This window comes from Papaver somniferum, unplaced genomic scaffold, assembly GCF_003573695.1.
Source record: "Papaver somniferum cultivar HN1 unplaced genomic scaffold, ASM357369v1 unplaced-scaffold_3, whole genome shotgun sequence".
In the NCBI taxonomy this organism is placed as follows: Eukaryota; Viridiplantae; Streptophyta; class Magnoliopsida; order Ranunculales; family Papaveraceae; genus Papaver; species Papaver somniferum.
Genome location: NW_020641039.1, coordinates 1,002,112 through 1,015,367, shown reverse-complemented (window position 1 = coordinate 1,015,367; position 13,256 = coordinate 1,002,112). Strand labels below are relative to the sequence as shown.

The following is a 13,256-nucleotide window of genomic DNA, read 5'->3' as shown; positions in this document are numbered from 1 at the left end:
TTCACATGGAGGTAATAATTATTTTATAACTTTCATTGATGATTTTAGTAGAAAAGCATGGGTTTATTTGCTTAAACAAAAGAGTGATGCATTTCAAGCTTTTAGAAGTTTCAAAGCTTATGCTGAGAAACAAATTGGTAATAGTATCAAGATCTTGAGAACTGATAGAGGTAAAGAATATACTGTTGTTGACAAGTTTATGGAAGAGCATGGTATTCAACATCAACTAACTGCAAGATATACACCACAACAGAATGGAGTTGCAGAGAGAAAGAATAGAACCATAATGGAGATGGCAAGAACTATAAGAAGAACAAAAGATTTACCAAAAAGTTTTTGGGCTTATGCAGTTGACACAGCTGTGTATTTACTCAACAGATGTCCTACAAATAGTTTGAACAACATAACACCAGAAGAAGATTGGAGAGGTGTAAGACCAAGTGTAAGACATCTGAAATTTTTTGGGTGTACTGCATATGCACATGTACCCATAGAACTAAGAAAGAAATTGGATGACAATAGTGAGAAGTGTATCCTTGTTGGTTATAGTTCAGTAACCAAAGGATATAAATTATACAACCCAGAAGCAGGAAAAGTGTTTACAAGTAGAGATGTGATCTTTAATGAAGATTCAAAATGGAACTGGAATAATGGATCAACAACTAATGTTGATCCATATAACAATGGATCAACAAGGGATGTTGATCCACATAATATTGGATCAACAAGGAATGTTGATCCACATAATATTGGATCAACAAGGAATGTTGATCCACCTGTTGCTGTCAGAACAGTTCCAGTTGAAGTTGAAGAAGAAGTGCAGATTCAAGATAATGTTAAAGAGCAACATGAAGAAGCAAGAACAGAAACAGTACAACAACAAGAAACTACAAGACCAAGAAGAAAACATATCATACCTGTTAGGTTGAATGATTATATTGTATCAAGAGATGATGAAGATACTGATGATGAAGTAGTGAATTTTGCACTATTTGGAGATTGTGATCCTGTAACTTATGAAGAAGCATCAAAAGAACAAGGTTGGATTCAAGCTATGAATGAAGAACTGAAGTCAATTGAGAAGAATAATACATGGGAACTAACAGAACTTCCACCAGGGAAGAAACCCATAGGTGTTAAGTGGGTTTATAAAAAAAATACAAGTCAAATGGTGAAGTGGACAGAAAGAAAGCAGGGTTAATTCCTAAGGGATATAGACAAAGACAAGGAGTAGATTACTCAGAAGTATTTGCACCAGTTGCAAGATTAGACACAGAGAATGATAATTGCATTAGCTGCACAAAAGGAGTGGAAGATTTTTCAGTTGGATGTGAAGTCAGCATTAGTATTGGAAGAAGAAGTTTATATTGAGCAACCAGCTGGTTACATTATGGAGGGGAAGGAGAATGAAGTATACAAGCTAAACAAAGCTTTGTATGGTTTGAAACAAGCACCAAGAGCTTGGTATACAAGAATAGATTCCTATTTCATTAAGAAAGGATTTACAAGATGTTTACATGAGCATACTTGGTATTTGCAAGCTGATACTCTTGGCAATCATATCATAGTGTGTCTATATGTGGATGATCTTATATTTACTGGAAATAGTTCTGAGATGATTAATGAATTCAGTGAGGATATGGTGAAGGAGTTTGAGATGACAAATCTTGGTTTAATGTCATATTTTCTTGGCATAGAGGTACAACAAACTGAAAAAGGAATTTTCATCAATCAGCAAAGATATGCAGAAAGAATACTAAAGCGTTTCAAGATGGATAATTGTAATCCAATCTTAACACCAGTAGAAGAGAGATTGAAGTTGACAAGAGAAGGCTCAGGAGAACTTGTGAATTCAACAGACTTTAAAGGTCTTGTTGGATGTCTTAGATATCTGACTACTACAAGACCTGACATTATGTATGCAGTTGGATTGGTTAGCGGATTTATGGAAGAACCCAGACAATCACATTTACAAGCTGCAAAATGTATTCTGAGATATGTCAGAGGTACAAACAGTATGGGAATTCTCTATAATGTTTCAGAAGATCCAAAACTAGTTGGTTTTACTGATAGTGATTGGGATGGTGATACAGAAGGAAGAAGAAGCACATTGGGTTATGGATTTCAATTAGGAACTGGTTTTTTCTCTTGGTCATCAAAGAAACAAAAAGTTGTTGCATTAACTACAACAGAAGCTGAGTATATAGCTGCTAGCAACTGTGCTACACAAGTTGTATGGCTAAGAATGATGCTGAAGTCATTGTTTCAAGAACAGAGGACACCAACAACAATAGTTTGTGACAACAATTCTACAATTTCATTAACTAAGAATCCAGTGCTTCATGGAAGGAGTAAGCACATTGATATTAAGTATCATTACATTAGAGATCTTGTCCGTAACAAGGAGATAGCTGTGGAGTTTGTTGAGAGTGAAGAGCAAGTAGCAGATGTTTTCACCAAGTCTTTGAAGTCTAACACTTTCATTTACTTGCGGGGAAAGTTGGGAATGATTAGCAAAGAGTATCTTTGTTTAAGGGAGGATGTTGAGAAATAAACCAAGATACTATGAAGAAGATAGAATTGATCAAGAATGTGTGTTGATACAGTATGAAGAAAGTGATATGGATCAACAATGTGTGTTGATCCAGTATAGTATGGATCAATTGGGAAAGTTGACATGAAGTGAATGGATCAACAAGAGTTGTTGATCCATGGTACAATATTTAGAAGTGTACTTGGGTTGCAAATATTACTGGTTTTAAGAGTTTGTTTACGTGAGAATTGTCCAGAATTTTCTTTGTTAGAGTTTGATTATGTTAGGAAAGTCTTTTTACTTGAGAGTCAAGTTTGTTAATGATATAAAAAGGCTGTTGAGCCATGAGTCGTATTACATCAATTGAAAAGAGTTTGTTTGAGTTAAGCTTTTGTGTTCTTTCATTAAGTCTTTGATATCATATTTTCTACAAAAATGAAAACACTCGTGTTCAGTTAAGTCTTTTAGTTTTATGATTATTGAAACCTCACCACCCCAAAATTATCATAGGATGGTTACTTGTAAAATTTTGTTCCTCCATCTTTCCTTTGTTAATACATGCAGGGTAGGATTAATGGCCACATGTTGTTACCGGAACATGGTTCCACCAACACAAACCCGTGGGCTGATTAAGGACCCCTGCGCTCTTTTTATTTTTATCATGTTAGGGTTCAGAAAATTGGAAATATAAATTGTGAGCTTGCCTACGACTCTCTCCATATCTAAAAAACACACCGCAGTCTCCACTACTCTCTCCATCTCAAAATCTAGATCTTGTCTTCCAAGTCTTCACCTTCCAAACTCATTCTACTGAAATTCTCTCTTTACAATGATTCTGCAAATTACGGCTATGAATAAAAGGTTGATTTTATATATTCCACAAAACATCTATCCTCCATGTGTACTCGCACTATGATTTCTCCTCTCAAAATAATTTTTTTTTCTGTGGTTTCTTATCTAATGAAGGTGTTTCTCCGGAGCCTCTTTTTTCTATTTATTAGCCTCTTGAAGAATTATCCGCAGATCTAATGGAGAGAACGGTCCGAGAGGTTCTTTATCAATTGATGAACTGATCGAGATGCTAAAAGAGGTGCACTTATAAGTATTTCAAAGAAATAACCATGGCTGATATACATAATGTGAGATTGGATCTACCATTACTGTTTAAAAAAATGTTTCTAGTTTGTATGAGGTTTACCGTGCTTAATGTAAAACTCGTTTTCTTATTTCTTTGCCAAATTTAGCATACGAATCATGAACATTTCCTTAAATTTCAGTTATTTGTTTCCAAGTCCAACTATGGTGCGATTTTAACCTGTGTAACTCAAATGTAGGAATTGAACCACGTTCCAGTCACTAGTACAAAAAAGGGATTTGGTAACAGTTCAGTATACAAAACGATGACAGTTCACAAATGAACTGTTACAAAATAGTTAGTGGTAAAGCATATGTAATAGTTTATTATCAAAACTGTCATCGTTAATGAACAACAACTGTAACCGTTTTCAAACCGTTATTGAACAGCCGTACAGTGACAGGTTTTGAAGAAACCTGTTATTATATCTCGGTGTATGATAACAGTTGTAAACTGTTACTATTCTCAGGATATTGTAACAGGTTTTATATAAACCTGTTATCTAATTAGGAGATGTTCTTATAATTACGGCCGTCCATTTACTGTGCGGTTATGATTTAAATGAGAATCGATATGTATGTCAAGGGCATCCGTAAAAAATACAGTTCTCCCTAACCTCTCGGCTGCGCCTCTCAGCTCCTCTGAAAACTCCAGAAGAACCTGTAACCCAATCTCTCAATTTCATCACCCATGTTTCTATTCTCGTTAAATAAAAAAACCCAATCTATCTACAGGAATATCCCATCTCTTTAATTTTACGCTTCGCTCTCTTAGAAAATTCTAGGTCTTTATTTTTGGTTCGACATAGGGATCTCGACCACTCACTATCTCTATTTCTCTGAGATTTTTTGATTTGGATTCGATAAAGGGTTCATCTTTTGTTTTCAATTGCTCTGGATCACACACCATAATATTTTCAATTTTGTTCTTGTTCAAAGCTTTCTCTCTGTGCAAATTATAAACCACATGAACTTCATCTTTATTTTCCTTGATTTCTTCCTCTGAGGGGAAATTATGGTCCTCCGTCACCTGATTGTGCTCTTGAAGCTGGTTCCAAGGATTTAAAACATGTGATTCTCATATACTACTAGGTATGTGATTTTGGGGTTTTTAGTGAAATCCCTAATTTATAATTTGGTTTTATCTTATTTTCTCTATTGAGGTTGGTTTGCTCTCTCTTTTTAACAAGCTGAAGGTCTCGTAGTTAGCGATTTTGTAGAACAATTCTGCTGGAGTATCCCAGGAACCATTCGGTAATGCTAAAGCAAAGGTACTGTATTCGTCATTCCAATCATCTTAATCTAAGTGAACGCTGGTGCAACTTCCAGTTTTATAATTGGTTCCTAAACTTCTTTTCTCATTTTTCAATTATTAAGTTTAGGCTCTGGACTCTGGTTTATAGACCTGACTTGATATATTCTGTACATATCGTCTATTTGATGTTAGTTTTCTTAATTTTTGCCCCTTTCATGTGACCCATGAATGTGATTTTTAAGACTATACCTTTTTTGCAATGTGTCCGCAAGAAGTCAGAGGGTGTGTCTCTCTGGGGTTGCTGTGGCAAGATTCATATATTTGCCAGAATTACGTAGCTCAAGCAAAGACAGATATAAGAATGTTGTTGAAGCCTTTGCGAATCAGGAGATGATGAGCAACTGTACATTTTTTAATACAAGTCATGCTTCTTTGTTTAATATATTAAGCTTCTAATACTAAACCAATGATTTAATTTTACTTGGTGATCAGTTCAAGGAAAAATTATCATCGAACCTCCCACGTAGCTGATAAGAAGTTGCATCTAATGCCTGATATTTCCAAAGAATACTCTATAAATTGAGACTCCAAGGCTTTTCAAATTAATCTTTAAAATCCTGACGTTCCTGTACAAGTAAGTATACTTCCTTTCATTTCAGGAGTATCTTAGTTGAGGAGATAAAAACATTTATCACTTTTATATCTTTTCCGAAACATGTGCATACTTTTGCACGTGTTTGTGTTTTTGCACTTCATATGGGTGGATTCTAATGAGATTTTGCAACCTAAGGTAAATCATATCATATCATGGCTAAATCCTCACTTCTTAGTGTTCTAGTTTACTAAAAGTATATGTATGCAACTATTTGTGTCCTGGAAACATCTTATATACTTATTGTTTGCAAACTTTTTGCTTAACCTGGTTATAGCATCTAACTTGTTTGAAACTTTCTGAAGTATTTTATTATATTACTGGATCCAAGGAGTTGGTTAAAGGGATGCAAAACCTTGGAAGAAGTTAATGTAGTAATAAATATTTCTTATCTGTAAGTTATTAAATTCGTATTCGGGATTATGGTACATGAAAGTCCTTTACTACAGTGGTTTCTCTAGTCAAATTAATTCCTCCAGTCAAGTAAATCTCTTTGCTTGATTAACTGCAGATGCTCGTGCTTTCGGTACATATATATTTAATTTTTACATTTAGTTTTTTTTCTTCATACTGAAGGTTCTTTTCATTTCTTTAATTTTCAAGGAGGCTAGATGCTTCTTTGTAACTTCTGCAAAATTTAATCGGCTTTGTAGACTGAAGGACATCTTTGTGGCCAGGGTTGCCGACATGGAAGTTTCTTATGTAGATATTGGTGTTTTATTGTTTATCTATGTGAGCCAAAGACAGTACCATGTGCAGGTGTCGTTTCAGAATATGCAACTCCGGTTCAGTTTATCTGTTTTGAAGAATTAAACTTGTCGGTGAATATTTGAAAATTATAGTGATTTGAACTATTGAATTAACTTAGGACGTGCAAGTGATTTTATATGTCAACTGAGTTCAGGTTGTACTGTAATTGAACTAAAGATTTAATAGAATGTTGATGTTCCATCCTTTTAATGTTGTTTACCACTGATTTTTCATTTTAGGTTCATTTTAGCTTCGTATCGTTGATAACTCAGTGGTTAAATATGTTACCACAAGTGGCTTATGGTGATAGTTTTGTGAGGGAACTGTTACTCTAGGTAGCTTGAAAGGGAAATCTAATGACACTTTAATAATAATATGTTACTATAACCCAGGATTATGATACATTTTAACTAAAAACTGTTACTTCTGCTCTAATAGTAGCAACAGTTTATTTCCAAATGTTCTACCATAAACTGTGAACGGTGATAGTTTTGTGAAGATTATGTTACGTTAGTGCTGATTCAGTAAAAATATTTTCGGTAAACTGCTACGAAAGACCACGAACAATGACAGTTTTAGTCGTTATGTAACATATCTGAAGTGATATTTTGTAACAGTTTTTATAAGCTTTCCGTAACAGGGGCTTTGGTCACACCATGGAAAAAATCAAAACTGTTACAGAAGTGCTACTGTAACGGTTTCTAACTGTTACCTAACATCATTTTTGTACTAGTGAGTACTAATTCAACGTGTAGGTTATCTATCTTTCATTCTGGATTCCTTTAAAATTATAGCATACGAAATCCCAGAAACATTTTCCTTACTGGGGCAACTGATCTAGGCTTAATTTAGATGGAATTATTTCCGTTGAGAAGGATGACTTGCGATTTTAAGTTGTGTAGCTCAAATGCTTAGCCATTTGTATGTGAAATATTCTACTTTTCATGCCGGTTGCAGTCAAGCATCTAATAATAGTGTTCATCCTGCAGAAAGTATGAGAAAATGGCATCAACTAAACCTGTAAGGCAGGTGGAATCATAGGTCCAATTTTCCCAAGAATATTGAGTGCTTGTTTGACTTTAGAGTATGAAACTTGTTTCATGAAAATGAAATCTCATTCATGTTCTGGTTAATAGATGGCTTTTTAGGAAATGCAAATCCTAATTAGGTTTTCTATCATAGGAAATTCATATTCCGGGTGATGCGAGGGCCAAGGCTTCACACATAATCAAACTTAAATAAGTGATATACGGTTGAGACCAAGTAGTAAATTCGGGTAATCCAGCGCATTTTGTGATGGAAATCTACGCTAAAATCTTAACAAGTGGACTACACACTAACCCTTCTTCTATGATTTTGGAAATAACGATGAGCAAATTGGCTCTGAATTGTGTTTACTAGGCTTGTGCAGTTGTACTAGATTACCTTGTCAAAGATTCATGGGATGTTTTGAAACTTATTGCTCGAATCAAATTTTTCTCATAGTTATAGGTCATATATATGCAAGGCAGGTGGACTCATAGGTCCTATTTTTCCACAGGTCACATCTTGTGTGCTTTGCGAGAATGGAAGTGCTTTCTTAAAAATGTGGTTGAATCTTGATTAATTGGGGAAAGTTTTTACTAGAACATGGGTTTCTAAAACCAGATCCACCAAGACACATCGGTGGGCTGATTATGGGCCTTTGCTTTCTTTATCTTGCTAGGGTTTTGGATTCTCAAATATGGGCATATAAAATGAGAGATTTCCTACTAAAATAGTTTCTCCCTAAACAGAGCAATGCAGCCTCCGTTTCTCTCTCTATCTCAAAATCTAGGTATGGTTTTCAACTCTTTAATATCCAGACTCATTCTGCTGGAAATCTCCCTTCATAATGATTCTGCAAATTATAGAAACGAACAAAATGTTGGTTTCATATTGGAATTCTCATGTACCCCACAAATCATCATCACACTATGATTTCCCCTCTTAAATGAAATTTTTCTTAGTGCTTGTCGATGGAATATTATTTCTCTTAGCTTTCGAGTTGTGTAAAAGATGCAGAATCTTTGGGAAGAAATCTTTAAGACTTGTGGAGTGGGAATTCCTTTCGTTGACATCTTAATGCTGGATGTAGGTACAAGAAATAGGATCGCCACGTGTCACACCAAGAAGAGTTAGGGAATCTTAGTCAAAGATCCTCGTCAGTAACCTGTCAAATCAGTTAGTATCAGAAGGCGAAGTACAATTCCAAGCGCGAGAAAGCTCCCCGCCCCGAACTAAAGTAGGAGGACCATCAGGGTATTAAGGCAGCCACGAAGAGTTTACTTGGCGAAGAAGGCAAGACGCGAAGTAGATAAATTATCAAGCAAGAAATAGGACAGGTGTCCCGTCAAGACCACGTGAAGTCAGCGAAAGGTGGGGGAAAACGTTATGGAATATGCTCCAGGCGAAGTATAAAGTAACCTCGGCGAGATAATGTGGGTTGTATAACATTAGGGTTGTTGGGGGATATAAATAGAGACCTTGGGGCAATGTAAAGGGGGAGATCAGGTGGAGAGGGAAAGGTCTAGAATGGGAGAGAGAGAATTAGGGTTTCCTTGTAATTCATAGGCTTGGACAAGGGATTAGCGTTTCCTAGTAACTCATGAGTGTAACTTGTATTTCGCTTGAGATTAATAAATAAACTTAAGTTCTTGTGTTTATCATGTCTTAGATCTTACTTACTTTCCATTTGGGTGTGTTGCTGGATTTCCAGTAATCACATTTTGGCGTCCAGAAATAGGGATCTTAGATTAGGGGTCAGTCCTCATCTAAGAGTTAGAAGAAAGTCGAGGTTGTGAAAATAGGAGATATAGATAATTAGGGTTGGAAAATGTTCAGTTGGTATTAAAATAAGGATAGGTTGATGGCTAGAACATTAGATCGAGCAGCGCATGTGATAGTAATAAGGAAAAGCAAACGATTTGCAGATAAGAGGGGAAGGATGGAACGGGCCGGAACATCAGTTGTGGGAGACAGACGAGAAGAGAACCAGCGGAAGACGAAAGAAGATTGCCTCAGGGAAGGTTCAGTGCACACATCTGATACAGACATCGTTGTCGAGGAAGAGATGACTCGCGAGGAGATGAAAGAGAATATCGGAGAAGAAAACATGACGTCGGACCAGTTAAGGGAGACGCTTCACCGTGAACGAGAACGGGACCAGGACTTGGCGGAACAACAGGTGCAGTTGGTAAGGCATAATGCTAGGTTGAGGCGACAAAACCGGCAACTTAACGAAAACGTGGAGATGAATGCCATAGATTCGAAAGGAAATATTGTATCTTCGGACGAAGATGAACTACGGAGAAGGAGATATGACCACGAGGAAGATGGAGGAGGACGAAGAAGCAGACGACGAATGGATGTCGACGAAGAAAGAAATTTGAGAAGAGCACTGGAGATCTCACCATGGGAAGATCAGAGGCGGAGACATGAGGAGGAACATAGGGAGGAGGACGAACTGCAACGTCAGGAGAACCTTATCCGAGATGAGGAGCAAAGACGACGACCAGGCGAAGGGAGGCTTAGCGTGATGAGAGGCCATCACCATGAGGAGGAGGGAGGAAACTTGAACCAAGAAGTTATAAACGAGCTGAGAGACATGAGGGATTTAATAAATAACTCACGAAGAGGTGGAAAAATGCAGTTAGCAGAAGCGGTAGAGGAAGCAGATAAGTCTCCATTTACCTATGAGATCATGCACGCGGACATCCCGGAGAAATGCGTGTTACCAACGCTTGCAAGGATATTCAGTGGATCGGAAAGTGCAGTGCAACACTTGAAGCAATATACCCTTTCGCTGATGCAATGGGGACGAAATAACGCAGTACTTTGTCGATATTTCTCTGCGAGCTTAGCAGGGAAGGCATTAGCCTGGTTTGATGGACTCCCGGAAAAGTCAATATCATCATTCAAAGATTTGCAGAAGATATTCTTGACGACGTATATAAGCAACAACTTGTTGAGGCCAGGGATAAAGACTATGTTCAACCTGAGGAGAAGGCCAATGGAAGGATTGCGAGGGTTGGTCGCGAGATGGAGAACAGTGTGTAGCGAGTTAGCAGGGAGAGTTGATGAACGAAACTTTATCTTAGCCTTCGTGAATGCTTTGATCCCAATGGACCTGTTGTACACACATATATTCATTATTCGAAACTCGATAACAATGAATGAGATGAGGGAGTACCAGAAGTAATACATAGCGTTGGAGGAAAAGCATAGCAAGGTCAGCTAAATGACATTGGCCCCAGCGAAAGAAGGGAATTCAAGGCTATTACCAAAGACGGTGCACGCAGTAGAGGATGAACCCAGACGAGGAAAGGGAGAGCCAACAGTTCCAGTCCCAGCAAAGCTTGTATCCGTCTCGAGTGGAGATCAGGAATGGATTGATCAACAAAGGTATGAGGAGTCAAAACGAAGAAAGCATGAGCCACTAAGCAAAAATACGGGACACAAACGTAGGAATAATCAGGGACCCAGAAACGGGGAAAGGAGGCCCAATGGACCAATCTTCGAAGATGTGAAACTCCCACGACTTAACACAACTATGGAAAAAGTGTGGGAGGCAATAGTGCTGACAGAGGAAATCCCCCCCCACCAAATTTCGGAAGAGAGCCTCCACCAGGATTTCGAAGTCATAAATTCTGTAAGTATCATCGCTTACATGGGCACCAAACAGGTGATTGCAGGAACGTTCGGCGAATTATACTTCTCTTGATAGACCAAGGGAAACTCGCGCATTTCATAGAGAGCTATGTGCCACCACCGCCACCTCGTGAGAATCAGCCAATATACCGGATCGAGATAGACCGAGGAAAACAATAATTAAACTGTAATTCGATAATTCATGCGGCAAAAATTCTCCAAGACTTTCATGACAATGTGCTTAAAAGAGTTCACAAAAGGGATTTCGAGGGAAATGAAATATTCAGCGTCATGACGAAAGAGACATTAAAGGAATGGCAGAAGAGGGAGATAAACTTCTCGGCGAAGGATGCACCTGATAGGGAAATTTCCCATGCAAATCCTTTGGTCGTGACCTTGGGATTCGTAAAATATTCCAGATGGGAGGAAGAACAAGCTGAGAAAAGGAGAATTGGGGCAATAGACAGAATCTTAGTTGATACCGGGAGTTCAGTCGATATCTTCTTTTACCATACCTTCAGGACCATGGGATACAAGGACTCGGATCTTGTTCCTTCTACATATAACATATATGGGTTCAATGGGGTAGCGTCCAAGCCGAAAGGGGAACTGACCGTGAAAATTTTTGTTGGCGAGCTAGAGACGAAGGTCACAGTCTGTGTCGTAGATGTCGATTCTCCATACAATGCTCTCATAGGGAGGACTTGGATACATGGAATAAAAGGAGTCGCGTCAACATATCACCAGGCGATACGGTTCCCAATGCCAAGTGGACTCGGCCAGATAAGAGGAGATCTGAGAGATGCAAAAGACTGTATAGCAAAAGACGTGCATAACTACGAGGAGAAGTTAAGAAAGAATATGAAACAAAGGAAGAAAGCCAGCGAAGAAAGAAGAGCTGAATAACTGATGGTATTTACGATATAATCTAGCAAAGAACTGAGTGGAACGCAGGAGGATGAGGAGGAAACCAATGAAGTAAAAACTCATATCGAGGAAGATAATAACGCAACTTCATAGGAAGGAGGCCAGGTCAATCTAAAACAAGGTGGAAAGGCCAAGAAGGGGAATGTGGCTGAAGGAAACGAGATGAAAAAGAATAAAAAGGAAACTCCCACAACAAAGGAGAAACAAACTCCACGAGAAGGAGGGAAGGTGAACCAGTCAAGAAGCAAAAAGGCACAGGGACAACAGGCAGAGGAAAGCGTTGAAATGAAAAATTCACATAGTAAATTGAAAGAAAGTCGCGAAGAGGAGGAGATGGCCCAGTTAAAGGAGGAACTTTACCAGGATAGGAGAAGGAAAGAGGATCTGGCCAGGAAACGAATAAGGTTAGAAAGGAAAAACGAAAAGCTAATTATCAGAAATAATCATTTGAAAAGGAAGCAAGGAGAGAGTAATATGCAGGAGGAGAGATATGCTGTGGGAGAAGCACGAACTAAAGAAAGACATTATGTGAAAAACCGAGAAGGCCTGGGGCGAGGTGAGCAAAAGGAGCGAGAAGATTTGAAGAAGGCCATAGAAAGCAGCAGAAGAGAATTCAGAGAAAGGGAATATCGAATGCAACAATCAATAGAAGTTACTCAAGGAAGAAACAATATCCCCAAGGAAAGAAGAGAAAGTGGTTTGCAAATGGTAAAAAAATGCTCAAGGAATGAACCGTGCAAGCCAGAGATAGCAGCTTTATTCTCATTAAGGCAGGAAGAGAATGAGAGCTTGTGAAGTCTCGTCGCGAGATGGGAAGCAGTATGCAAAGAAATAAAGGGAAGGATCTCGGAAGAGGAGTTGGTGCGATCATTCATCTATACTTTATCAACCGGACATCCATTATTCTCCGCACTATTAAAGATAAGAAATGAAGTACGAATGAAGGAGTTGCAAAACTACCAAGCCGAGTACATTAGTATGGAAGAAGAATAGGAAAGGTGCAGCGAGACAAGATAAATGTATTCACTTTATTTTGATGATGAAGATGAAATGATCGATGTACTCAATTTTAAAAAGAATAACAATAAAAATTTGATGAAATTTTGATGAATCAAATATTCGCCGAGTAACCAAAGATAGTAAGATCTCAAGATTAGGAGGAAAATAACGAATATTAAATAAACAGTTTCCAGGGAAACTAAAAACCTTCGCCTAGGAAGTCTGGGAGCCTGTGGCATGCACCTAGTTCGCATAAAAATGAAAGAGGTAAGACCTAACGCATGTCATGGACAACTCTCGGGCAGAAATCTAGGGGAAATGATAAGACCTATCCGCTG

The 13,256-nt window shown here is 38.0% G+C and overlaps 1 protein-coding gene across 1 annotated transcript; it reads left to right on the top strand.

The window, feature by feature from the left end:
• The first annotated feature begins 12,081 nt into the window (after positions 1 to 12,081).
• On the top strand, positions 12,082 to 12,714 carry LOC113341570 (peptidyl-prolyl cis-trans isomerase G-like). Its single transcript, XM_026586395.1, has one exon. It carries the CDS (start codon positions 12,082 to 12,084, stop codon positions 12,712 to 12,714), a length of 633 nt encoding a protein of 210 aa, XP_026442180.1.
• The last annotated feature ends 542 nt before the right edge of the window (positions 12,715 to 13,256 follow it).